Source organism: Tachysurus fulvidraco, chromosome 19 (assembly GCF_022655615.1).
Source record: "Tachysurus fulvidraco isolate hzauxx_2018 chromosome 19, HZAU_PFXX_2.0, whole genome shotgun sequence".
Classification (NCBI taxonomy): Eukaryota; Metazoa; Chordata; class Actinopteri; order Siluriformes; family Bagridae; genus Tachysurus; species Tachysurus fulvidraco.
In genome coordinates, this window is record NC_062536.1 from 18,247,915 (window position 1) to 18,274,487 (window position 26,573).

The window sequence follows — 26,573 nt, forward strand, 5'->3', positions numbered from 1 at the left end:
CAATAACTTAAAATGGACAAAATATCCTAGACTAAATCTCGGGTTCACGACTCGTTTTTCCTCAATTGCTCACAGATTTTACACAAATACATTAGCTAGAATATATCATTAGCTTAAAATTTAAAAAAAGAGCATTATTAGACTGGTGCCTACAAGGCTGTGCAAAAAAAAAAGGGAAGACCTTCATATCCAAACCTCCAAAATTTCAGTTCACATTCCTGGCTAGCCCAATCCCTCCCTCGCCCAGGCCAGATCACGTTTCACCAACCCTTACTACTACACTATACTACAAAATAGCACCATTATATAGTGGGTAGAATTCTTATATTGTTCTGTTATATGACAGCATCATGTATGGAAAATCACATAAAGTAATGAACAAAAAACAATAAGGAAATGAGATGGTTAACATAAATATGATTATTGAGTACAGAGTCGGCTAGACAGAGGACAGTGTGATGGTGTACATTTTGGACTTTGGATAGAAGATTCACTAACTAGGCAAAAAAAAAAAAAAAAAACATTTAACATCACAGTCTGGATTTCCCAAAGCAGTCCACTGGATTAGAAGAACGTTCCGGAAGAACATCCGGCTCCATGTGAAGCCCGTTTCCTCAGAGGTGGTGATCTTGTGGGAATTTTATAGTTATTATTAAGGGATGGACAAATCAGAAATTCATTAACGAGCTTCCCAATCCCGTGTTTAGCCAAATTGCCGGATATTGTTAGCTAAGATAATGTAAATATGTAGCTTGAGATACATGTCATGTTAGCTAGTCGAACGCACCACAAATTCAGAATTACGAGTGGGAATTTCACTGAGCTCAGGATTTACGAGTTAGTCAGCAATCACTTGGAAGTTGTTGGAATTGAATGTTGACTCGTCTCACGAGCTGATTTCAGTTATTTGGGGCTTATGAGGCGAGTAATTGAAAAGCAAGTAAATTGACCAACGATGGAAGAGAAGTGGTTCGATTTTGATATAATTATGCAACGTTAAAATTTACTGTCGCTTCTTGAATTGATTAAATAAAAACAATTTTTTGGCTTTCTAAAAGCAGACATTTAAAACCTTGTTGTATTTTTACACCTTCATATTGTTTGACTCGAATTCCATGGATGTCATAATTACGTCTTCCCAAGTTGTAAATATTAAATACGAGCTTCCCAGTTGGACTTGTATGCACAGTAAGAGTAACGTACAAAGTTTTTTATTATCGTCTGCTAACAACGTTTGTGTTTGTGCCCCTCGATGAAAAGTCTTAGCTACGGGCTTCTAACGATTGTGTTTCGTTCTACCAACAGCTACATGGTGCGTTGACTGATGTATGTAGTGCAGCAGGTGGCATTTGGAAGCTTGTGTTATAGTTACAGCACTGAGGTACGTTATATCTAAAAAGAGCTACATATCAAATTAAAAATGTTTTGTTCTTTAGCAGCTACGAATTAAAACTTAAAACCTTAGATATCAATTCAAGGTTAGTAATTTGTCCATCCCTGTATTTCTCAGAGATGGTTGGTTGTGTAAGAAGTTTTAATGGGATTGTATAATATTGCCAGGCTTTGGTGAAAACGCTTACTGTTGTATGTGATGTTCATGCTTTGGTAAAAATATTGGCTTTTTTAAAAAATTTTTCCAAAACCAATCATGCAATCTGATGTCATTATCATCAAAGCAGCGACGCTTTCTGAAGTTGAACTCGTCTGTCTCGGTCAGACACGGTCGCACGTTTTATAAACCCTTTCCTTACACTTCCTGTTCCTCTTTTAACATATGGACAATAAGATGTCCTCCTGCTTTTGCCGTGTTCGTCGTCCTGAAAGCGAAGCGTCTGTTTTGAACGAGCTTCTGTCTAAACAGCGTTCCGATGAAGCTCCTTTTTCTTTTTCTTTGTAGAAAAAAAAACAAAACAAAAAACAAAGATATTCCTCATCAGTGCTTGAGCTTGTGTACTGTCTTTCCACTAAAGCTTAATCAGAAATGGTGCTGAAATGCTGCCAGCTTGAATTTTGTACTGGGTTGCAGCAATCTGGAATTAATTGTGAAGGCATGTGTGTGTGTGTGTGTGTGTGTGTGTGTGTGTGTGTGTGTGTGTGTGTATATGTGGGAGGGACCGTTGCAAGCGTTCACTTCGCCCATTAGCATAGAAAAACCTTCACCTCTCCTCCAGTGACCCACTGGCTCTATCCCACCCATCAGGAAGTGAAAGAGTTTGGGTCCATTAAAGTTTCCAGTGGCTCTCTTATACATACAGGAGGTTTCCCACTGCCGTAATATGGAGCAGCCGCTATTATATTACACATTTTAGCAGCTATATTAATTTTGCTGTTTGGACAGATGTTGTCCCTCCCCAGTGTGGAATGGTGCAGTGTCGAAAATAGTCAGTCGTGACTCGGGTGTATGTACATGGAACTGGTCCATTCTCCTTTTTGTTTTGTTTTGCTTTTTTTGTTTGTTTGTTTGTTTGTTTTGTTTTCCTCTTGAAGACCAGGTAAGGTTCTACTTTCTCTTCCGTCGCGTTCGGCACTGTCCGATATTTCCACTCCGATCCTTCACTTAACTACATCCGATAGTTCCTCCCCCCGGTGTTTCCTCGGCTTGAGTTCTTCTGATGGACTTCCTGAAATGCAAAAACACAGCAACGTAAGCATCAGAGGAATAAACCACCTCGGGGGGGGGCGTATGATCTTCTAGGAACGACGGAGTGGCACTCCGAAGCTCTTTTTTTTTAAATAACGCTACATCCCAAAGTGTTTTATTCCTCTTCGCAGCAATTTTAAAATGATAAAAAAAAAAGAAAAATGATACATCATACTCATTTTTATCCATTTATAGTTACATTGCATATTTGTGGAACACCCACCAAAGTCAGTTCCTGTTATCACTTACGTTTTAGCAGCTATTAACAGATGTTCCCTCACCATCCTCTTTTTTTTCTCTCTCTTGAAGACAAGAAAACGCAGCCTGTCACGTTACAGTCAAATTACAAAGTGTAAAGTCTTTACAAAGCAAGCACTGAATCTGGAGACTCCTAGAAATATGACATAAGTAAACATCCCCTTACACAAAACTGATATTTGATATTTCGTTCTGGCTTGAGAAATCAACAGCACTGCAGTTTAATGTTGTAGACGTGATGCATGTTTTTAACAGACAAGTTACAGACAGATGTTTCGTCATACAGGAGATTAGAAACGCGACCTCCTTCTGTACTGTATCGACTCAGAACTGAGAGAGTAGGATGTAATATTTATGAAGAGGAGGCCAGCATGTGAAGATCGTGCAGACATTGGTGAGATCCCTGTATATGACATATGGGAACAGGATACAGAGAGCGAGAGAGAGAGAGAGAGAGAGAGAGAGAGAGAGAGAGAGAGAGAGAGAGAGAGAGAGAGAGAGAGAGAGAGAGAGAGAGAGAGAGAGAGCCTGTAGGTCTACCACGAAAACCACTTAGACATGTCTCCTGCTAATGGTTTCTTTTTTTTTTCATATAGGGCACTAAAATGCACTTTTAAACATTTAAAGGGGAAGTTTGTCATTTAAAAAAATAAAATATATAATTATTGATGATGTCATTATGATGAACAAGGGATCTGGGATCTTAAACCTTTTCTCCCTTGTATAATTTTTTTCAGTAGTGGTTACTATGGCTTTCCTGGGAACAAGGGAATAGGAATATTCACACACATGAAACCGGAGGAAACCGACATAGCTAACTCAAGCTCGAGATCGAACCTCAAGCCCTGAGGTACGAGACGAAAACGTTACTGTGTCTTGCCCCACCAGCATCAAACTCCAACATACTGCTCCACAAATCCAATCAGAATGAATTGAAAACAAAAAAACCTGGAGGAGTTTGGATCGAATTCAGCGCTATAATATCTGGCTATTATTTAAGGAAACACTTCAAGCACTTAGCCGACACACCAGCGCTACAAATCACAATGGTTCTGACACCACAGATAGGAACCAAATTGTGGAATAAAAAAAATAAAACAATTTAACAAAAACACATAGTGCTTCACAGCAGAACAAACGTTTCAGAACTATTGACGTTTGATCATTCGCATGAATCCGTATCGCTAGCTAACGGTCGTTCCTCCTCCTCCTGCTGTAGATCACCAGCTTTTTAAAACGAAAGACGTCTTTAATCCTGGTGGCATGAAAATCCAAGTTTTGTACTGTACATTATCTAGACGAAACCAAGTTGTTTGTACAGCAAAATTGCAAGAACATAAACATTGTAAGAAACATCTTACTTCTTAAATACAGGGAAGAATCAGGAAGGTCAATTAATTCCAAAAACTCTATGTCTGGACGAAGAGAGAGCAATCCTAGCTAATGATCGCTGATTACACATGTTGCCAATACAGTATGTCCATAAGGTGGCAGTAAGGTACATACAGGGTGTTTTTATATTTCATTACATTCTTTGATGACTAGCATAAACTAGCTAGCAAACTTTGATGACTAGCATATTAAACATAAGGTGCAGAAGTCATGTGGAGCTTTACTAGTAATTTGCACCAGAAATAAGTCAAATAACTTCCTGAATTTTGTTTACATAATGCATACGTAATGTATAATATTTAATATTTCAGTTGTGTGATTATGCAATACTCTTTAAACTTTTCCCACATAATAATAACAGTAATAATACCAATAATAAAAATTTAAAACACATACCTTACAGGGTGTTTGGCTGTGGCCAGATATAGGTTTCTGTAAAAAGCAAAGAAAATTACAAACATCTGGATCCAGTGATGTCGCATGAGAATTGATTGATCTTAAGGATATACACCAATCAGCCATAACATTAAAACCACCTGCTCGGTATTGTACAGCGCTGCCAAAACTCTTTGATGGGTCAATGCATGGAGTGCTGTGGTAACTGCTAAGTTGTTAGGTGGAACTTCTATAGATCTGACTTGGTTTGTTACCACAAAAGAGGTGGATTTGGTCTGCAACAATGTTTAGGAAGGTGATATGTGTCAACAAATCATCCTCATTAATGCAGGACTCAAGGTTTCCAAGCAGAACATTGTCCAGAGCATCACACTGCCTCCTTTGGTTCACCTTATTCGCTCAGTGCATCCAGGTGCCATCTCTTCCCTAGGTAAGTGACACCCATGATGTAAAAGAAAACCTGATCCATCAGACCAGACCTTCTTCCATTAGTCCGTGGTCCGGTTCTAATGTCACGTGACAATTGTAGGGTCTTTCAGTGGTGAAACGGAGTCAACATGGTCACTCTGACTGTTAGGATTTAACCGGGGGATAGGAGGCAAATCTGATACAGAAGCCGCTTGGTGTCAGGTGAAGGGTGATTTATTAGTGCCCACACTCAGTAAGACCATAGCATTTACTTGGTACACCACCTACAAACACCAACTGTTACAATAACCCACCCAAACTGACTGTGTGGGAGCCATTTTATTCTCTTAATCCCGCCCCTGGATTTAACCATTCTAAAATTGGTAGGGGGTAGTCTCCTCTAACTATAGGACCATGGGCAACAATCATTGGCCAACAATATCTACATTAATGAAAATAAATAAACACAAACATACAATTCAACACTTGTCCAACCCCCATTAAGACTTTCACCACCAAAACAATAAATTTTTATAAACAGTGCCTTAGAACTCATCTTACACTGTGACACTGACACTATGCAGCTACATAGCTCCATATACAGCTGCTCTGTGTGAACTGAATCTTTTCTATCATAGCCAGCATTCACTTTTTCACCAGTTTGTGCTACAGTAGCTCTTCTGTGGGATCGGACGGGGCCTCGGGAGTCCATGACGCTGTTGCCGGGTCACTGCTTGTCCTTCCTTGGAGCACTTTTAGTAGGTACTAACCACTACACACCAGGAACACCACACAAGGCCTGCTGTTGTGGAGATGCCCTGATCCAGGTGTATAGACCATCGCAATCTGGCCTGTGTCCAAGTTCTTGCACTTGCCCATTTTTCTTACTTGCAGTAGATCAACTTACTGTATAATCTAAAACCCAACCTCTGACAGGTGCCAGTGTAACCAAATAATCAATGTTCGCTCTCCCTGTCAGTGGTTTTAATATTATGGCTTAACGTGTATAATTTATAACCAGTTGTTATAGCAATTTAAAAAAATGGCCGTTTGTTATATCTGATTTCAGGAAGCAGTAGAGCTGAAGCTCACCTTTGGTGTTTTGGACGTGTCTGTGTGCCGTTGCTCTCGTACGGATCTTGGAGCTTTACCACCAGACTTGGCTGATGCGCAGTACATCTCGAGTCGTTTTAGCTCACAGCTCTGGAAACAGCATTCATCTACAATGCCACGGTTGTGCAAGCGCCGTGAGTTGGGGCCGTAGCCTGTTGGCTTGCCTGTTGTGCATGAAGAAAAAAACAAAAACAAATGAGGACCAAATGACTGAATCAAAGACTATGTGATTTAGCGGATGGTCAGTTTGTTGTCCAGATCCTGAGGGCTTCTTTTGTTGAAACCAACACTGTTGGAAACTTCCACATTCCTGGATAATAACTGGGACACTAGAGAGGAAGTTAGTGAAAGCGTGGCAAAGTATCATCAAAGAAAATATGTACACAACTCATTTTTTGGCTATGGACTTACACACTTTGAATGTTTTCTCAATGTCAGGTTACTGCGATAGTGCTTGTCTTAGGACGATAAGACTTGATGTTAGAGTAGAAATAAACCATCAGGAGTGTTGGTTAATTACGATTAGTTTTTAAGCGTTTGTTTTAAAGAACATCCCAATGTGGGGGGACACGGTGGCTTAGTGGTTAGCACTTTCGCCTCACACCTCCAGGGTCGGGGTTCGATTCCCGCCTCCGCCTTGTGTGTGTGGAGTTTGCATGTTCTCCCCATGCTTTGGGGGTTTCCTCCGGGTACTCCGGTTTCCTCCCCCGGTCCAAAGACATGCATGGTAGGTTGATTGGCAAAATTGTCCAGACAGTGTGTGTGTGTGCGTGCCTTGCGATGGGTTGGCACTCTGTCCAGGGTGTATCCTGCCTCGATGCCCAATGACGCCTGAGATAGGCACAGGCTCCCCGTGACCCGAGAGTTCGGATAAGCGGTAGAAAATGAGTGAGAATGAGTGAGAACATCCCAATGTATGCTACTTTCTCTTTCCGGGTTTTGCAAAAGGTAATTGGTGCAAAATGATGACATCATGATTTGTGACAAATATGCATTACAGATTCCAGGGGGTTCCTCAGGGTTCTGCGATTTCCTTTATCCCAGTTCAAAGACAAGTTGAAGCCTGACAGACATCTCAAATATTTTTTGTAGTTTGTGACTGGGTTTGCAGCCGGTTTTTGCCCAGAGTCCCTTGGGATAGACTCCAGGTTCCCTTCAACCTTGATTCCTTGTCGTGTATTAGTGGAGGATTAAATGGTTAAAGCCCTGGGTTGTAGAGTGGAAGGTCAAAGGCTCAAACCACAGCACTGCCAAACTGCCACCGGGGGCCCTCGAGCACTGCCCTTAACCCTTTTCTTCTCCTCAGTTGCTGTATCATAACTGACCCTACACTCAGACCCTAACTTCCAAAGCTGAAACATTTAAAGAAAAGTATTTCACGATTCTGTAATGTATATGTGACAAATAAAGGCTTCTTCTTTCATGCATCCAGATCGTGCTAAGATCTTTTGAGAAAACATCTAATAAGGATCTGGCTTTGTATCAGGTGCTATCGTTACATGCATTACGATACACTCTCTATTAACTTGAAAGAGCTGTCATTAAATATTCATGGCTATCAAATTTACAAGGGCGTCGACTTACAAGGTGGCAGTCATCAAGTTATCAGATTTTTGTGCAGACTTCCTAGAAACAGTTGTAATAGTACACAGATCTGTTAATTGGCTTTATGTACGTGGTCCCTTATGGCACCCGAGTGACGCAGTAGCCATTTCTTTTCCAGTCGGCTCTTTCCAACACACACTGAATTCCAATCTCCCAAATTGGGTGGTGTTTATAACATCTCCTAGTCTCCACTAACAATTCATTGCTCACCTAGAGCAACACAGCTCTGATAGGCTTTTCCCTGTTACCAAATAAAATAATAATAATTTAATATGGCATTTACAAGAAGGAAATGCCTTTCCCTTTCAGAGTTAATGGCTCTTGGCTCGCCAGGTTGCCAGTGCTGACAGAGTGCATTAACTTCTGCTCTGGATTTTCTCCACACTGACAACGGTGCTTTGGGAAGAGAGGGGATCTCATTAGGAAACACATGTGTCCCTGCAGACCTCCGAGCCCATGGGTGCGACATGTTATGCCCAAGACCAATCCACAAATCTGCCCATGATGATACTTTGCGTGTATTGACGTGTAATATCATAGCAACGTGAATACTTAAATTGTTTCAAATGTCTTGGTTTGAATAAAAAAACGCTGTTGAGAAAAAAACTCATAGTTGAGTGCAAAAGTTTGTACACCCTTGAGAAGAACATTATAAACCACCTAGAAAATAACAACAATGGTTACATTGTGTGTAGATATATTATTAATTGAAAAGTTTCCTAATGAGATCTAAATTTCTTTTTAAGTGTATTAACACAAGGGGGCACGGTGGCCTAGTGGTTAGCACGTTCGCCTCACACCTCTAGGGTCAGGGTTCGCATGTTTGTATGTTCTCCCCGTGCCTTGGGGGTTTTCTCCGGGTACTCCGGTTTCCTCCCCCGGTCCAAAGACATGCATGGTAGGTTGATTGGCATCTCTGGAAAATTGTCTGTAGTGTGTGAGTGTGTGTGTGACCTGTGATGGGTTGGCACTCCGTCCAGGGTGTATCCTGCCTCGATGCCCGATGACACCTGAGATAGGCACAGGCTCCCCGTGACCCGAGGTAGTTCGGATAAGCGGTAGAAGATGAGTGAGTGAGTGAGAGTGAGTGTAATAACACCATTCTTGTGAGTTATACTGTACTTATTCTGGTTGGTCAGATGTTGTGTTGATTCATTCTCCATAACAGCAGCTCTGTCAACTTGAGCAGGTTATTATTGTGCAGCTCTCCGAAAGGAGACATTCATGGAAGGAGTCTCCATTTTAAGCCATTGTACATGTCAGAAATAAAGCCATAACTTCTTTAAAGTCTACAGGACCGATGTTGCTCTTTGCAGCATCTCGGTAACAAAGCTGCTGTAATGTAGATGAAGTTGGGAACTCACTATCTATGTAGCTCAACTAAATAAGACATCTTTAATAAATAAAAATAAAAAAAATATTCAATAAATTTCTAAAAAAAAAACTTTAAATATTTGTAGAGAACCCGTTCAAGTAAAAGGGGTCTTTAAATTGTAAGTAGTTTATTTCGCAAAAAAAAACAAAACAATCCTAGCTCGTCCTCTTTTGGTTGGTCCTCCGTCCTGGCCCCGCCCCCTTGCTGTTTGTAGTCATTTGTTCTTTTTTGTTCTTTCCCATGAGTTTTATTTTGTTTTTCTTTGTTTACTCGCAGTATGTAGCCGCGTTTCCATTTTCCTCAGTTGCTTCAGTCGCGTATAAAGAACGGATCTCCCTATAATTAGCTGGATCTTTGTGCATTTGACCTAAAGCAGCAGAGATCATAAAAATCATACAGCCGTTCCATCTGCCTTAACATCCCCCGAAGCGTTCCAGTTGTCTGCGCCAGACATGCTTTTTCACACTAACGTATGCTTGAGAATTATAAATCAAAGTTCTCTGTTCTCACTGAAGATGTTGCTTGCGTGCGAAAGAAGGAGACTTTAAGCCCAAGTTTGTGATTACATATTCGCTCAGGTTGTCAGAAGACAGCAGATTTGCTTTCTGGATGATTTTCCAAACATTTAAAAAAAAAAAAAAGAAAGAAAGAAAAAAAGAAAGAAAGGCCTCCCAAATTAACATCCGCTGTTTTTCCCTGCCATTGCCGAAGCATCATAAACAAAAAGGAGTAAACAACCTTTTATGCTTATAATCATAGTCAATTGAAGTAATGACACACAATATGGTTGGATGGAGCTGTTTTGATGTTTTTCTTGTTTTCAGTTGCCGACATGTGGGTCACATTAGACTTCTTTTGTGTGTGTTCCTTTCACTTGTGTGTTGTTTTTTTTTTGTTTTGTTTTTTTATTAGGAGTATCCTAGTATGGATTGCATGCTGCTTGATTGAATAAGGCTGGGAAGTGAACTCAGAGACGTGAAACATTGCAAATGTTCTGTAGATCACTTTCTGACCTGTTAGAGCCTACGTGCTGAGCAAAAACTGGGTGCTTGCTCTAACTAATTCTAACAAACTTGGTTCTATTTTCTCCTCATTTAGTCATGGCTAATTTCAGAACCTACATTTACAGTAAGGGTTCTTCGGTTGTTCCTTTGAAAGTGCCTTCAAGTGTCAGACATGCTACGAGCTGAGAACCCTTACTCGGATGCTAAGAAACTCTAATTAGATAATAAACCCTTGAAGTACCCAATGTGTAGATATTACCAGGGTGAATACTTGAAACAAACAAATAAAGTTTAAAGGTTTATGGGTTCAAAACCTCTAAATGCCTTCTGCTTGGAGATAGAGATCAGGAAACACTTTCTTGTGGGGTTCTACATGGTATTTTTTATGGTTATCATTAAAGGTACACTGGAACAGATAATATTTATCTAACATCCTTGGTATTTGGTGAAATCTTCAAGGGTTCTTCAAGGGTTCCTATGCCCCTTTTCCACCGAGGCAGTTCGAGTGCTGGTTCGGAGCCAGAGCCTAATGTAGAACCAGTTCTTTCTGTTTCGACAGCCAAAGCACCGGCTCCGAACCAGGAAAAGTGGTTCTTAAGTAGCACCAAAACGTTGCTGGTCTAGACTTAAGAACCGCCTGCGTCAGGAGTTGTGGGCGGGGCTACTGTTAGTGCATTTGATAATGTACCTTAAGTTTACTAATGTTTAATACATTTTTACTTTACCGCGATATGATACATTATCAGCACACATGATAGTAGGTAGCTACATGCTAAGGCTAACTTTTTTCTGTGTTAATGATAAAATAACGTTATGTACTTTGTATCGATTACAACCTCCGTTTATACAGATTACACGGAGCCGCACGTACACGTTTTATTCGCCGCGTTTGGATGCCAATGTAGGTTCGCAAAGCCATGAGCATTAACAATAAAGCAACATCCGCCATTGTTGTTGTGTTTGTGTTTGCCGCTGCTGCGCTAACGTTGCTGTGTAACGTGACACGTATACAGTGACATCACACTCGGCGCTGTGATGCTCTCTAGCCGGTGGAAAGGCAAACCGGTTCTTAGAAGGTCCGCCAGTGGAACCAACTTTGAACCAGCACTAGTGCTAGCTCTGAACCAGCACCCGGTTCTGTTTGGTGGAAAAGGGGCATTAGTGTCCAACAGAGGGACAATCGAAGCACCCTTAAGTGTATACTCACCAGGATGAGAGATATACAACTTTAAACAATGTTGATTTCGGGATTCTGATTGGTCAGAAAGTCTTGATTAACTCTCATTCTGACATGATATTGTTTCTATAGTAACAGCCCTTCCAGATAACCAGAGTTAAAGAACAATGAAGACATGTCTAATTGGTAGAGTTTTGGTGTGGAAGCTTGGTTTTCAGCATCCCTCAGAGTGAGCTTGGCTTTCTTTTCATTTGTCCAAAAAAATCTCAGTGTAACTCATGCAGTTTAGTCCTGCTGAAGAGTTGAATCGGGTGAGTTGGGATCACGGACAACACTAAAATGTGACAATGCTGCAGATGAAACACTGGTGTTGACGATCAGAGCTGGAACACCACCACTGAGATCCACACTGTTGTTTCAGATGTGTTGTATGGCATAGGGTTTGCTGATTCATTGTAACCAGTGCAGCAGTCAATCAAGGGCATCTGTTACTGAGGTGGTCTCCAAGAACACTGAGCAGCTTGAGAAGATGTGCAAACTTTCAGTCTTCCAGATTTGTGGTGCTCGTCTGCAGCCGACCTACAAATGAGATTTGGCTCCGGTTGAACTCGGGAAAGCGTTTTCTGTATGATTTGTGAAATTTTCTTCACGGCCAAAACATTTCAGATGATCGTTTCTCAGATCGAAACATTTCACTCTCCTAATAGCGGCTGGTGGCCAATGTGCAGTAGCCTGCTTGTTCAGCTGACTGTGCAAGACTCCCTCTGCTCCAAGGAGCTCGGCAAAGAGCAACATCGTCTAGAGTGGCACTTTTGGGAGCTGACTTTTACTGCCTCGCTGTGGTTATTACAAAAAAAAAAAACATGTTCAAGACTCCAGGAGCAGTCAATAGAACACAGATTGTTTACGGAGCACTGGGGACCACAAAAGCAGCTTGAGCCCTGGAAACAACCTCATCACTGTCATGACAAACACCTAGAGCCAAACCAAATTCTTTGCACTTTCTTTTGGATTGAGCGTTCATTATGCAGTTTTATAGGGACACTTTTAAAGTACCACTCAACATGGCGAAAAAGACGCAAAGCTTCCCAGAAAATCCAAGAAAACCACTGATAATAGTCATCATGCTGTGACTTGTTAGCTGTGAGTTGACTCTGTACGGTGACATATTTCCTTTTGTGGGACTGATTTACACAACAGCTGTTAGCTACAGCACACCTCTACACTCTGTAGAGGTGTAAGACTAATTGAACAGTACAAAGATAAAAGTGAAATAATGACTGCAGTTCCGTTGCTGAACACCAGATGCCACTATTGTGCATCGTGTATAATTAAGTTCCTATAGGACAGGGGTGTCAACAGTGGGACAATATATTAAACCGAGATAAAGTCACCGGCCAAACTGAATATTTATTGAAAAATGAACTGCAACTGATATGTAATGTTCAACCTTTTTCATTTAGAAACAAACTTTAGTTTTGCTTAAATACAGGATTTGGAACAACCAGAGCTTGATATTACAAACACATAAGAAATTAAATTCTAAATAAAAGACAAATCAGTGGTGTTCATTTCGCAAACTTTGACCATACACTTTTTGATAAACTCTCCCTCATTAAAGAGCCGGGCAGATTTTGCGATCTCTGCTGCCACAATAACGCTCGCCTTTACAGCAGCTTCACTTTTTGATTTTGCTTTCATGAACGTAGTCTGTCGGGAAACCAGACTTTTTTTCATCTCCTCCGAGTTCTGGAGCTTCTGCCTTACGTCCAGGTCCTTATACTGTACTTCTCATAATGTTTCGTTTCATAATGTCTTCTTATGTTATATTCTTTCGTTACAGACACGTTAGCTCCGTTAGCACACAAGACAAACAGGTCTGTCCTTTATATTCGTGAACAGGTAATCTGCCTCCCTCCTGTCTTGAAAGCTCCTATTGTCCATCTTTCGTTTGGCCATTTTTGTGGAGGGTGAATTAACTTGCCCGACGTGACTGTAACATGGTCGTTAACGACTGTCAACAGAGAATATGGGGTGCTTGCTGTTCGTGACTACGCGTCAATACAGTGGCAAGGCATTCTGGGATTTGTAGTATTAGCGAAGCATGCGACTAGTCAGCTGTAATGCACATTTGATATGATCTCGCGGGCCAAATATAATTACACCAGAGTTTGACACCCCTGCTCTAGGATTTCACAGTCTTTTTTATTTTGCGGCAAAAATGCTCGCATATATTTTTTTTCTTTTTTGTTTGATGGTTTTTTTATTTATATTGTTAAAATTACAAACACAGTACTAGGTGTTACGATGTCACATGGCACATCTCAGTTCAAATCTGTGGAAACTGTGAAAAACTGTTAATTATCATTTTCTACAAACTGGGTGATCTCCTGGGCTTATGTCATGTCTGGTGACCACTTGAATAAAAAATCAACACCTGTCATCATGGCACTAAAATGCACCCAGGAGGCTGTTATGTGCACAATCTGCATGCATCCATCCGAAGAAGAACATCTTAATCATCCTGTAATCCCACATAATCCTTCGCTGCTCTGGGATCCGAGCCAAATCTGAGCGAGTGTGCATGCATGTGTGTGTGTGTGTGTGTGTGTGTGTGTGTGTGTGTGTGTGTGGGTTTTGTGTGTGTGTTTGTTGTTGATTTGCTGTTCCTACGGTTTCTTCCAACAATTAACATGCAAGCCTAAACAAAAAAACAAAAAAAACAACGCTAAACGTCACTACCTACTTTTTCTATTACGTTCTGTTTTCATCACAACTTTTTTTCTTCCCAGATAAAGATTTCATAATATCCTTAATGGCAAAGATGGAATTTCCACACACATTAATACAATTCTGGAAAAACTGGAAAGCATCATTAGCTGTGTATAATAAGCTCACTGAGAAAACTCCCGTGCATGTATTATGCATTACAAATACGGTTCCTTTCGCAGGAAACATTTCAGACTTGAGAACTGAAATGGAATTTCTGAGTTTACTTCGTTATTACTGTCTTGGCAAAGAAACAAACAGCCAGGAGCTTTTAGCTAGCACTCTAGGATCTAGCTAATACTATCATAACCTTGTTTTTGTCCTATATTTGGTCAATATAGTTTCAGGTTATAGACTCTCTGATTGTCCCTCTGGCAGAACCATTAAAGGTTCTCTGTAGAACCATATAACATTGTTTCACTATCAAAAACGGTTCCCTTTAGTTTTTTTCTGGAGCTAGGAATCCTTAATTACCCAATAAACCCTTGCTAAAGGGTTAAAACTTTCTAAGTTTTCTAAGTTTCTGGAAGAGTTCACAGCCTAACGCTAATGCATTTACATTTACAGTATTTGGCGACGCCCTTATCCAGAGCGAGGTACAAAGGTGCTATGAACTCTCTGACAATGAATACATCGACAATGTTTAACTACGGTTACACATGTTTTTTTGGAATAATACATAAGGACTAGTGTAAGTGTTTCAGGAAGTGGTAAGTCTTCACCCATCCTTTGAGGACAGCCAGTGACTCAGCTGTTAGCCATCAAGGGGAAATTGATAGACGGTGAGACCAGCTCCCATAACAAACACAATAACATAACAGAGAGTTTCCAACATCAGTCTCTTTTTTATGCTAAGAGCCCTTAATTATCCAATGGTTCTTAATAGAACCATTGAAGAACGCTTGTGGTATGTAGAAACTCTTCTTCTTCTTGGTCTTGGTCCTTTTACAAGTGCTGCTCAAGTGTGGAGTGTGGTAGCTCAGTGGTGGTGTTCGACTACTGATTGGAAGGTCATTGGTTCAAATCCCAGCTAGTCTCACCAAGTTGCCATCACTCTGGATAAGAGTGTCTGCTAAATGCTGTAAATGTTCTCTCTGTCTTAATTTAGTCATGGTCAGTTTCAAAACCTACATTTAAGGGTTTGTCAGTTGTCCCTTTAGATATGGTTCGCAAGCATAACCCTTTTTTTTTTTGGATGTTAATAACCCTTAAATAACCATTAAAGTATCTACAAGTGCAGGTAGTAACACAAGGCATATTTGTAACAAACATTTCAAGGTTCGTGTTTTTAAGAGTATCTCTGTTTTGGGGTTCTGCATGGTATTTCATAAGGTATCTTCTGTTTAGCTGTTAACTTTCAAAGGTATGTTTACAACGGTTTCCTCTAAGGGCAGAACAACAACGGTTTCCTCTAAGGGCAGAACAACAACGGTTTCCTCTAAGGGCAGAAGAACCAAACGAAACAATCTACTGTAGTACCAGCGGTTTCAGGGTTCCTCCAGAGGTGCATCCAAAGAGCTCTTTAAATTTCTTTATGTTGTTAAGTCTGGTGACGGCTTTATTTTTCAAAACAAAAAGCTTTGTCCTTTCCCTTTAATCAGCTAGCAGATGTTTCCACACCTCACTCTTAAAAATAAAGTTTCTTAAAAATAAAGGTTCTCAAAGTCCCTCAGAAAAATGGGGTTCTGAACTATAAAAGGTTACTCATACCCTTTTTCCACCAAAAAGAATCAGGTGCTGGTTCAGAGCTAGTGCTGGTGCTGGTTCAAAGTTGGTTCCACTGGAGAACCTTCCAAGAAGTGTCACGTTACACAGCAACGTTAGCACAGCAGCGACAAACACAAACACAACAACAACAATGGTGGATGTTGCTTTACTGTTAATGCTCATGGCTTTGTGAACCTACATTAACACCCAAACGCGGCGAATCCAACGTGTACGTGCAGCTCCGTGTAATCTGTATAAACGGAGGTTGTAATCGATAAAGTACATAACGTTATTTTATCAGTAACACAGAAAAATTTAGCCTTAGCATGTAGCTACGTACTATCATGTGTGCTGATAAGTGATCATATTGCGGTAAAGTAAAGGTGTATTAAACATTAGTGTATTTAAGGTACATTATCAAATGCGCTAACAGTAGCCCCGCCCACAGCCCCACCCACAGCCCCTGACGCAAGCGGTTCTTAAGTCTAGACCAGCAACGTTTTGGTGCTACTTAAGAACCACTTTTCCTGGTTCAGAGCCGGTGCTTTGGGTGTCGAGAAAGAACCGGTTCTACATTAGGCTCCGAACCTGCACTCAAACTGCCTCGGTGGGAAAGGGGCAAAAAAGGACCTTTTAAGCTCTTTCTCAGTTTTTTACTTTTTAAAAAGTAATGGATCTGTATAGAACTGAAAATGGTTCTTCACATGCTTTATATTCGTACACTCTTATAAAGGTTCTTAAATGGTCCTTTGTCAGAGTTTATGGCTCTTAACACCCATGGAGCATTTTGCATTGACAAAAAAGGAATTTTAAATGCTTTCAGCCACTCAGAAACAAGGGATTCCTCTAAGAACCATTTACCAAAAAGTTCTTTATGGATCCAAAAATGGTTCTTCTATATCATTACTGCAAACACCCTTTTTGGTTCTTCTGGGAACATTTATATTTAAGAGTGTTGTTCTGATTACTCAAGTCTACACTCCAGAGTGATTCGTGGCTTGTTTGTGGGCAGGACTCATAATCACTGGTTTACATTTATATTTAAGCGTAGCTCGATTGCACGCTTGCACTCCATATTGTAAGTCTATACACCACTTTTAAGCTAATGCAGGAAGTACTGTGACAAGATGAATCAATCACATCATGTTACTGCACATGCAGTGTAGACCACGCAAACGTTTCACATGCTACGCAGCACGTGTCTCGGTTCTGTTATAGCAGGCACCACACCACCATCTTCAAAAGAAACATGACCTCTGGAGCTCACACAAGCTCGAAAACAGCTTTCACACTTCATCAAACAAACCGAAGTCTTGGCCACAAAACACGAAAGTATGAAAACGACCTAAAGGTAAAGGCTGGATGAACAACATTAGCTCCAATGAAAAGACAAATCTGATATCTGGAGTCGTTAGTGGTGACGTGGAAGGCCGGCTGATTTGTGGTGATGTTTAAAGCTATGTGGCCGTGACCAGAATGTTGTGAGTTCAAATCCCACCACTGCCAGAAATCCTCCTTTGGCATTCTTGCTTTGGAAAAATCCCTCTGCTGAAAGAATCTATAATCTACTGTCCAGATTAGCTGATTACTCAAATAATCTTTCCTGTGTAATAAACTCAACATTGAAGCAAAGTCCTAATAATTTCCACTTAACAACTCAAACCTCTGGGTTTAGGCTCTGTACCCGGCCAGTACTGTTCCCCTTTCAGCATGCGGTAATGATGCAACAGTTTCACAGAAAGTTCAAATTACCGTAAATGTGTTTGCTTTGGATGTGGCTCAGAGAAAAAACAAACCCTCGGTCACCGAAAGGCTATAAAGGATCTGGCCAACTCCTCTTTTTTTGACCACTGAACAGCCTCGTGGCTGTTGACAGGAAAAGTAACTTTCCGTTCTCAGTTTGAGCTTCATTCAGGTTCGGCTTTTTACACAACATGTGAAATGAATCTTTTTCATGCCGGCATACGTCCACTTGTCAGGACGCAAAGCCGAGGGCGTGTAAGTGCGCCGACCCGAGACGGAGACTTTTACACCTTCTCAGATCATTCAGTCTCATCAGTGACTACTGACTACTCAGGAAACCTTTAACGATTGGTTTTTATTATTGACCTGATAACTGTGAGGGTTTACATACGATTTAAAGAAAAAAAAATTGTGAAAATCTGTAAATACAAGGCTCAACTTTAAAAGTGTGTATTAGCAGATTACTACAGTTCCATACAACTATCTTTATCTTGTCAAGACCTAGATTTTGGTCTTCGATCATGGGATTACGAAAATGACAAAAGCAAATGCCTATGTTTTGTCTCTGATCTGTAAAATCTCCTTATTATTTTTATTTTTATTTCTGTTTCCAAGGCATATTAAAAAAGAGAGATTTGTTCTAGATTTTCTGCTTCATACAGCACCCCCTGGGTGTAGTACTCTAGACTATAGACGTGATTATAAACGTAGCTGTGTGAAACCTGATTGTTTGATATGCAAATGATGTACAGTAGTAATAGCTTCATTGGCAGACTAGCAAAGAATACTCTCACTGTAGGCAACGAAGATATCTGCTGCTTCCAGCCACGGTTTATGTCTCTGGACACATTTAGTGACAAGATGAATACAGGGTCGTAAATAATTTGTCCCAACTCTAAATGTGAACTGATGTAAAGTTTTCTTGATTAAGGGAGCGTAAAATGGTCTCTCCTGAAATGGGCAAGTGCCACACCTTACCAAGTACCCATTGGTTGCAAGGCTTGCAACCAATCAAAGCTTAAGGCTCTGGGTTAAGGATCAAGGTTCAAGCTCTGGCACCAGCAAGCAACCACTGCTGGGCCCCTTGTGCGAGGCCCTTAAACCTCACCTCTCCAGGATGCTGTATCGTGGCACCAAGTGAGGATATAAGGGAAAAAAAATTCACCTTGCTGTAAGGTAAATGTGACAAATAAAGGCTTCTACTGTATGTTCTTGAAGAAATGAAGGATAACACAGGGTTTAGTCAAAGAGGCTAATTTGCATAGAAAAGCAGGATTAAATGCCTAGATTAAATTTCAGTTTGATGTTTGTTATGTGGACTGGACATATATTGAAAATAAATACCTTTTCTTGCTTGCTATCATGAACCCCATTTGTAGACTCATGAGCATTTACAATGGCTTTGTTTGCTCTCACTCACTCACTCATTTTCTACTGCTTATCTACCTCGGGTCACGGGGAGCATGTGCCTATCTCAGACGTCATCGGGCATCGAGGCAGGATACACCCTGGACGGAGTGCCAACCCATCGCAGGGCACACACACACACTCTCATTCACTCACACCCTACAGACAATTTTCCAGAAATGCCAATCAACCTACCATGCATGTCTTTGGACTGGGGAGGAAACCGGAGTACCCGGAGGAAACCCCCGAGGCGGGACACACAAGGCGGAGGCAGGAGGTGTGAGGCGAATGTGCTAACCACTCAGCCACCATGCCCCCTAGCTTTGTTTGCTTAGCATATAGTTGCTTAGTTTAATATATTTGAAATTTCGACAGCAAGTTGATTCCCAAGCCACACCTTTGTGGGAGGACAAAAATAAGGAATAAATTCTGATCATCTGTTCATCAGCATAACACTGCTAGTTTTACGTCACATAGCAGGATTATGAGTAAATGGACTCGACTGCATCCTGAGTAAGACTTCAAGTGACAAACTCGATTTTACATAAGTACTGAACTTGATTAGCTTTTTAAACATTTCTCTCATTTCTCATCATGACTGTAGATTAGGATTTTCCTCCTGTAGTCTGCTAGACAGCGAGGCACGTTTCCCCTAGTCGGACTCACATCTCCCCAGCACACAAATTATTTAAGGCATCTTACTTAACGAATGAAGAGCATCTCTTCAAGTCAGAGAACACCTTGTTCTCCACATAAAAACACTTGAAGGGTTGGTTTCAGCACATTAATTAAGTATCAGGATGGAAGAGAAATTACAGGGGTACTCCATGTTCTCTGTTAGGTTCCTCCCTCCTTTCTCTTATTCGCAGTGCTCCAGCTACATCATCCAGACCAAAATATTTAAATAGACTCATGCTACAGTGGAGTTTTATTACGGTGTTTTATTATTATAGGTGAGTTAGATGGAATAGATACGTATATACTGTAGATGCAATACAATTCTAACATCATGATATTGTTATAGTGCACAATCGCAACTATAGAGACGCTTCTATAGACTCATTACATACAGTACACCCTAGTTGCTATGTCGCCTGCTTACTATTTTTGAGATTAATGACACTATGACTTAATGGCCTTCGATGTTACACAACATATTAGGGCTGAAGTCACACATTTATTGGAGAATACATGAGGTGGATTTATTTAGGTTTTTTCTTCAGTAAATGCTTTATTCTGTTATCTGAGGGATCCAGATACTCTATTAAGATCCCTGAGACCAGGCACTCACTTACACAGCGTCATTCATTCATACACATTAATTCACTTACACACTCATTCACTCCCACATTTAATAATTCGCTCACACATTTATTAATTCACACATGCACTCATTCATTCACTCACACACTCAATCCTTTACTCACACAGTCCTTCATACATGCACTCATTCTCTCAGACACTTATTCATTCACTCACACACTCATTCACTTACACATTTATTCGTTCTCCAACACATTCACACATACTCATTCACTCATGCACACAATTATTCAATCACATACTTATTCATTCACACACTTATTTATTCACACACTCATTCATTCGCACACACATTCATTCACAAATGCACTCATTCACTCACTCACCCACTTATACGCAGTCACAAACGTAGTCATTCATTTAGTTATTCACATTTATGCACTCATGTACTCGTGCATGCATTCGCTTACTCACACTCAGATTCATTCACTCACCATTTCCACACAATCACTCACACACTCATGCACTCAAACATTAATTTACTCATTCATTACTCATGCATGTTGTTGGGAGCTTCGAGGAATTCAGCCAACCCAGAGGAATCCCTGCACTGAGGAAACGCAGCACAAACCTGAGTTCATTCATTTACACACTCATTTAGTCACACACTAACACATGTAGTCATTCATTCACTCATTCACTCTCTCATTTACTCACACATCCCGGGCTCGAACCTGGGATCCTCTACCTATATATTATTTATAATTTAATTTAATATAAATAAATAGATAGATAGACAGACAGACAAACAAACAAACAAACAAACAAACAAACAAACAAATAAATAAATAAAATATTGTTTACTGAGGGTTATTTATTTAATTATTCATTCATATTTATTTATTTGGTTATTTTGATATCAGGTATTGTGATACAACATGGTACCGGTATCAGAGCATCAGAATCGACAGTACTGTAACAACCCTGGAGAAAGCATGTTATCTGTAAACCTTTGTGTAGGGAGAAAAAAAATACAACTGAAGCGAAAAGCAAAAGCTTGCATTTCTTTTATTTTAATTTATTTATGAGCAGCACATTAGCACTTCTGGCAGCAAGGTGAGGAAGAAGAAGAAGAAGAAGAAGAGAAAGAAGAAGAAGAGCAACAGCAGCGGACGCAGGAACAGCAGCAAAGGAAATCTTTATGAATAAATAAAATAGTTGCACTTACTGAAATAAAAGCCCCGGTCTCCGCACACAAACTGCAGCGTGTCCACCAGCTCCGCCCCGCACAGGGTCTCAGGACCCGCCTTCGACTCCACCGGCGTCAGCGCGAGCGCGCACAGCAGCAGCAGCCGGGAGAGCGCGCGGCCCCGAGACACACAGCGCATGGTCCACTGCATCAGAGAGAGAGAGGGAGAGAGAGAGAGAAAGGGTTGGAGGGGTGGGTTGGAGGGGTGGGGTGGAGGGGAGTGTAGAGAATGAGAGAGGGACGAGAGAGGGAGAGAAAGGGAGAGAGAGGGGAAGAGGGATAGAGAGAGAGAGAGAGGGAGAGAGAGAGAGAGAGAGAGAGAGAGAGAGAGAGAGAGAGAGAGAGAGAGAGAGAGAGAGAGAGAGATATTGAACGAGATTGAAAAGCCTTCAAACTGAAACCCAGGCCCAGACAACACGATGTTTAACACTCAGTTATCACATGTACTCCGTTATGTTCCTGCTAAATTTTCATGACTCGTGCGTCATAACAAGCTACTGGGGAAAAATCAGAAATGTTATATAGCAACGAAAAAGTATTTATTTATTTATTTATTTATTTATTTATTTATTTATTTATTTATTTATCTGTTTGTTTGTTTGTTTGCTTGTTTATTTATTTGTTCGCCCCACCTTAAAGATGCTGGCACGTGCATCCACCAGATTCGGTGTCAAAACGACGCGCAATCGTTTAGAGTATTAAACGTGATCTCTGCAAACAGCCTACAGGCAAATAAAAAAAATGTAAAAAAAAAAACAAAAAAAAACTGACCTTAGTCTTCTTTCTTTCTTTCTTTCTTTCTTTCTTTCTTTCTTTCTTTCTTTCTTTCTTTCTTTCATTAGCTTCAGTTTATAAAATAATTCCCCAAACCTACACCCAGGAAACTGCAAACGAACAGACTTGTAATTTACGCATCGACGTTTGTGCGCGTTTACGGATTCAACAGCGTTTCTAATATCATGCACACTCAGCAATACGGGTTCCAGCAGAACTTGTGCGTTCATGCGAATGAACTGATGCGCTCTTTCTGCGCCTTTTACAACACTATCATTATTTACCCTAAAATAATAATAATAATAATAATAATAATTTTAAAAAACGTGCCCAAAGTTTGTCAGGACGCAACGTTTAATTTGTGCATGAATACAAAGAAAAAACATTTAACACTCTGCCATGTGGGTTTCTGCATTGCTCTTGTACTCGAGCATCCTTTTCTAAATACAGTCAAACAGATATGTGCTTAAAATTTCGATGATCAGTTTGCAAAGAATTTGTTGTAGTTAAAAAAAAAAATTAAGTTACCTTTAGGACATTACCCAAATGTCCTTTAGACATCCCAGCGTTTGTCCGGAGAAAACACTTGTCCCAAAGTCATTAAAATAAAAATAATATAAGTAAAATTAAAAATATATATATGTATATATGTATATATATATTTTTTTTTAAAGCTGCAATAAAAGAAGCTGCGAGGAAGAAACGCGGTGCCGGTGTCACGTCTCGATATTCCGACTTTGTTCCATTGCGCAGGCTCGATTCGGAGACGTGAGATTTAGCGGACAGGAGACGGATTTAGTGGAGAAAATCCCTCACATTTATCTACATTACGGAGACATTTTCAACAGGAAACAGCTGGGGCAGCACTCGCCCGCTACCTCGTGTGTGCTAAGTTATTCGCTGAGGATTTTTGGGCCCGATTTCAAATTACGTCATCCCTCCCCCGTTCCCCGTTTCTTAGAACAGGACTGAATTTTGATCTGTCCAAAGATCCCGCTCGATTCTTCTTCCTCTTCTTGGGATTTTACGGTGCCACCCGAAACACTGTGTGTGTGTGTGTGTGTGTGTGTGTGTGTGTGTGTGTGTGTGTGTGTGTGTGTGTGTGTGTGTGTGTGTGTGTGTGTGTGTGTTCAACAGTCACGCGACGTGCGTTTTTACGCGTCTGTTTATTCTCGACCTGTTTTACGCGCTTTATATTTTCGCACTCGGTCTTTCAATGAACACCTTGACTGTTTCTGCAGCTTCAATGTAGTTCCTCTTCCAAATAAATAAACGAATAAATAATTAAATAAAGCTAGCAAACTGTACAACTGTAGCCTATGGTACGACCGTATGGAACCATCAAGATTGCACGTGCTGTTGCCTTTAGTATGATCCATGTATTTTTTTTTTTTACACTTTTAGAAGGTACACAGCTGATGTACCTTTAAAGCTTTTCTCTAACCAAAGCTCCAAAAAAATTGTTGAAGTACAGTTTGGTTCTTCAGAGTCAGTACCCAGTGAGAACACCCTAGCTGGTAATTCACCACAGTGAAGGTGAAACTGAAGGTGGTAACGCAACGGTGGAGATGTAGGTGTTCACCTAAACGCCTCTTCTCTTCTCTTCTCTTCTCTTCTCTTCTCTTCTCTTCTCTTCTCTTCTCTGAATGTGAGGTGCACCCGAAAAAAAGGGCTTACAGAAAAAAGTATTTATTTGCATGGGATCATCTGCGCGTGAGTGATGGATGCTTTGTCTGGCTGCTCAGCTGAGTTTTTGTCCATGTCGGTCTGGCTGACCGTGGAGGAATGAGCTCTCTCGGCTCTCTCACGAACACACGGCACATTCATTACCAGGGCAAGCAGAGTTAGAGCCTAGTTCCTAGAAAGGTTTTGCTCCACTGGGGTACGCTGGAGTGAGGCATGACTCAAAGCCGCAGAGGGAAAAAAGGCCACCGTGTACATTTCAGGGATGGACAGAGAATACGAGGAAGGGAGAGAGAGAGAGAGAGAGAGAGAGAGAGTGAGACAGAGAGAGACAAAGAGCGAGTGAGTGAGTGAGTGAGAGAGAGAGAGAGAGAGAGAGAGAGAGAGTGAGACAGAGAGAGACAGAGAAAGAGCGAGTGAGTGAGTGAGTGAGAGAGAGAGAGAGAGAGACGAGGTCACACTGTTGGCAAAAAGCTGTCACCTCCCACCTAGAGCATGCCGTGCCGTCCAAACTAAAGCTGTCTATTCGCATCACATCACACACAAAAAAAAGTCAGGCTTTTGGTTGTGGATAAATTTTACATTTCCTCACAGTCTAATTCTTACTCTATGTAAAGAAAAGACATTTTAATCAATCTTAGAACTTTTTCTCTCCCCAGCATTCTCATAACTACACTTCAAATCTAATCAATAAAATATTCTTATATCAGAGTGCATCTCTTTTTAGAAATTTCCTTTTCCAGCACTCAGTCATTACATCTCAGCTTATTATGCTACCTGAACTCATTCACCCATATGAAGCATCTGGAATATTCTGGAAGGTTTTTCTGATTTGTTTAGTTTAAGGACATGTTTATTTATGGAAGGTGTCTCCAGTGACTATGTCAGTGTTTTTCTGTCTGTGTCTGTATGAGTGTCAGTGTTGGTGTGAGTGTCTGTATCAGTGTCATGTGAGTGTCAGTGTCAATGAAAGTGTATGTGTCTGTCAGTGTGAGTGTCTGTGTCGGTGTGAGTGTCTGTGTCTGTGCGTCAGTTCCTGAGTCTGTGTGAGTGTCAGTGTCTGTGTTAGAGTCCATGTCAGTGTCAGTTCATATATCAGTGTCAGTGTCTGTGTGAGTGTCAGTGTCTGTGTTAGAGTCCATGTGAGTGTCAGTTCATATGTGAGTGTCAGTGTCTGTGTGTGTCAGTGCCCATGTGAGTGCCTGTGTTGGTGTGAGCATCAGTGTCAGTGGGAATGTCAGTGTCTGTGTGAATGTCAGTGCCTATGTGAGTGTCTGTGTCTATGTGTCAGTGTCTGTGTGAGTGTCAGTGCTTATGTGAGTGTCTGTGTCTATATGTCAGTGTCTGTGTGAGTGTCAGTGCTTATGTGAGTGTCTGTGTCTATGTGAGTGTCAGTGTCTATGTGTCAGTGTCTGTGTGAGTGTCAGTGCTTATGTGTCAGTGTCTGTGTGAGTGTCTGTGTCTATGTGTCAGTGTCTGTGTCTATATGTCAGTGTCTGTGTGAGTGTCAGTGCTTATGTGTCAGTGTCTGTGTCAGTTTCTGTGTCTATGTGTCAGTGTCTGTGTGAGTGTCAGTGCTTATGTGTCAGTGTCTGTGTGAGTGTCTGTGTCTATGTGTCAGTGTCTGTGTGAGTGTCAGTGCTTATGTGTCAGTGTCTGTGTGAGTGTCAGTGTCTGTGTGAGTGTCAGTGCTTATGTGTCAGTGTCTGTGTGAGTGTCAGTGCTTATGTGTCAGTGTCTGTGTGAGTGTCTGTGTCTATGTGTCAGTGTCTGTGTGAGTGTCAGTGTTTATGTGTCAATGTCTGTGTGAGTGTCAGTGTCTGTGTGAGTGTCAGTGCTTATGTGTCAGTGTCTGTGTGAGTGTCAGTGCCTATGTGTCAGTGTCTGTGTGAGTGTCAGTGCTTATGTGAGTGTCTGTGTCTATATGTCAGTGTCTGTGTGAGTGTCAGTGCTTATGTGAGTGTCTGTGTCTATGTGTCAGTGTCTGTGTGAGTGTCAGTGCTTATGTGTCAGTGTCTGTGTGAGTGTCAGTGTCTGTGTGAGTGTCAGTGCTTATGTGTCAGTGTCTGTGTGAGTGTCAGTGCTTATGTGTCAGTGTCTGTGTGAGTGTCTGTGTCTATGTGTCAGTGTCTGTGTGAGTGTCAGTGCTTATGTGTCAGTGTCTGTGTGAGTGTCTGTGTCTATGTGTCAGTGTCTGTGTGAGTGTCAGTGCTTATGTGTCAATGTCTGTGTGAGTGTCAGTGTCTGTGTGAGTGTCAGTGCCTATGTGTCAGTGTCTGTGTGAGTGTCAGTGCTTATGTGAGTGTCTGTGTCTATATGTCAGTGTCTGTGTGAGTGTCAGTGCTTATGTGAGTGTCTGTGTCTATGTGTCAGTGTCTGTGTGAGTGTCAGTGCTTATGTGAGTGTCTGTGTCTATATGTCAGTGTCTGTGTGAGTGTCAGTGCTTATGTGAGTGTCAGTGCTTATGTGAGTGTCTGTGTCTATATGTCAGTGTCTGTGTGAGTGTCAGTGCTTATGTGTCAGTGTCTGTGTCAGTGTCTGTGTCTATGTGTCAGTGTCTGTGTGAGTGGCAGTGCTTATGTGTCAGTGTCTGTGTGAGTGTCTGTGTC

The 26,573-nt window shown here is 41.0% G+C and overlaps 1 protein-coding gene across 2 annotated transcripts; it reads right to left on the minus strand.

Moving 5' to 3' along the window:
- Positions 1-402: 402 nt before the first annotated feature.
- igf1 (insulin-like growth factor 1) lies at positions 403-23,319 on the minus strand. 2 transcript variants are annotated; one of them, XM_027160375.2, is made up of 6 exons: positions 22,810-23,319; positions 21,487-21,652; positions 6,188-6,372; positions 4,688-4,723; positions 2,891-2,943; positions 403-2,621 (listed from the first exon to the last, which is right to left on the minus strand). In XM_027160375.2, exons 1-6 carry the CDS (start codon positions 22,840-22,842, stop codon positions 2,558-2,560), a joined length of 537 nt encoding a protein of 178 aa, XP_027016176.2. In that variant the 5' UTR covers positions 22,843-23,319; the 3' UTR covers positions 403-2,557. The 2 variants fall into 2 exon arrangements, with proteins under 2 accessions (XP_027016176.2, XP_027016178.2); XM_027160377.2 differs by lacking the exon at positions 2,891-2,943 and having other exon boundaries at positions 22,810-23,313.
- Positions 23,320-26,573: the final 3,254 nt, after the last annotated feature.

Coding starts and splice junctions, on each gene's coding strand:
- igf1 (XM_027160375.2), bottom strand. CDS start 22,842: ATGTCTAAAGGACATTTGGGTAATGTCCTAAAG. Junction 21,653..22,809: donor ATTTGGGTAATGTCCTAAAG/GTAACTTAATTT, acceptor TCTCTGATGCAG/TGGACCATGCGCTGTGTGTC. Junction 2,622..2,890: donor CTGTTAATAGCTGCTAAAAC/GTAAGTGATAAC, acceptor TTTGCATTTCAG/GAAGTCCATCAGAAGAACTC.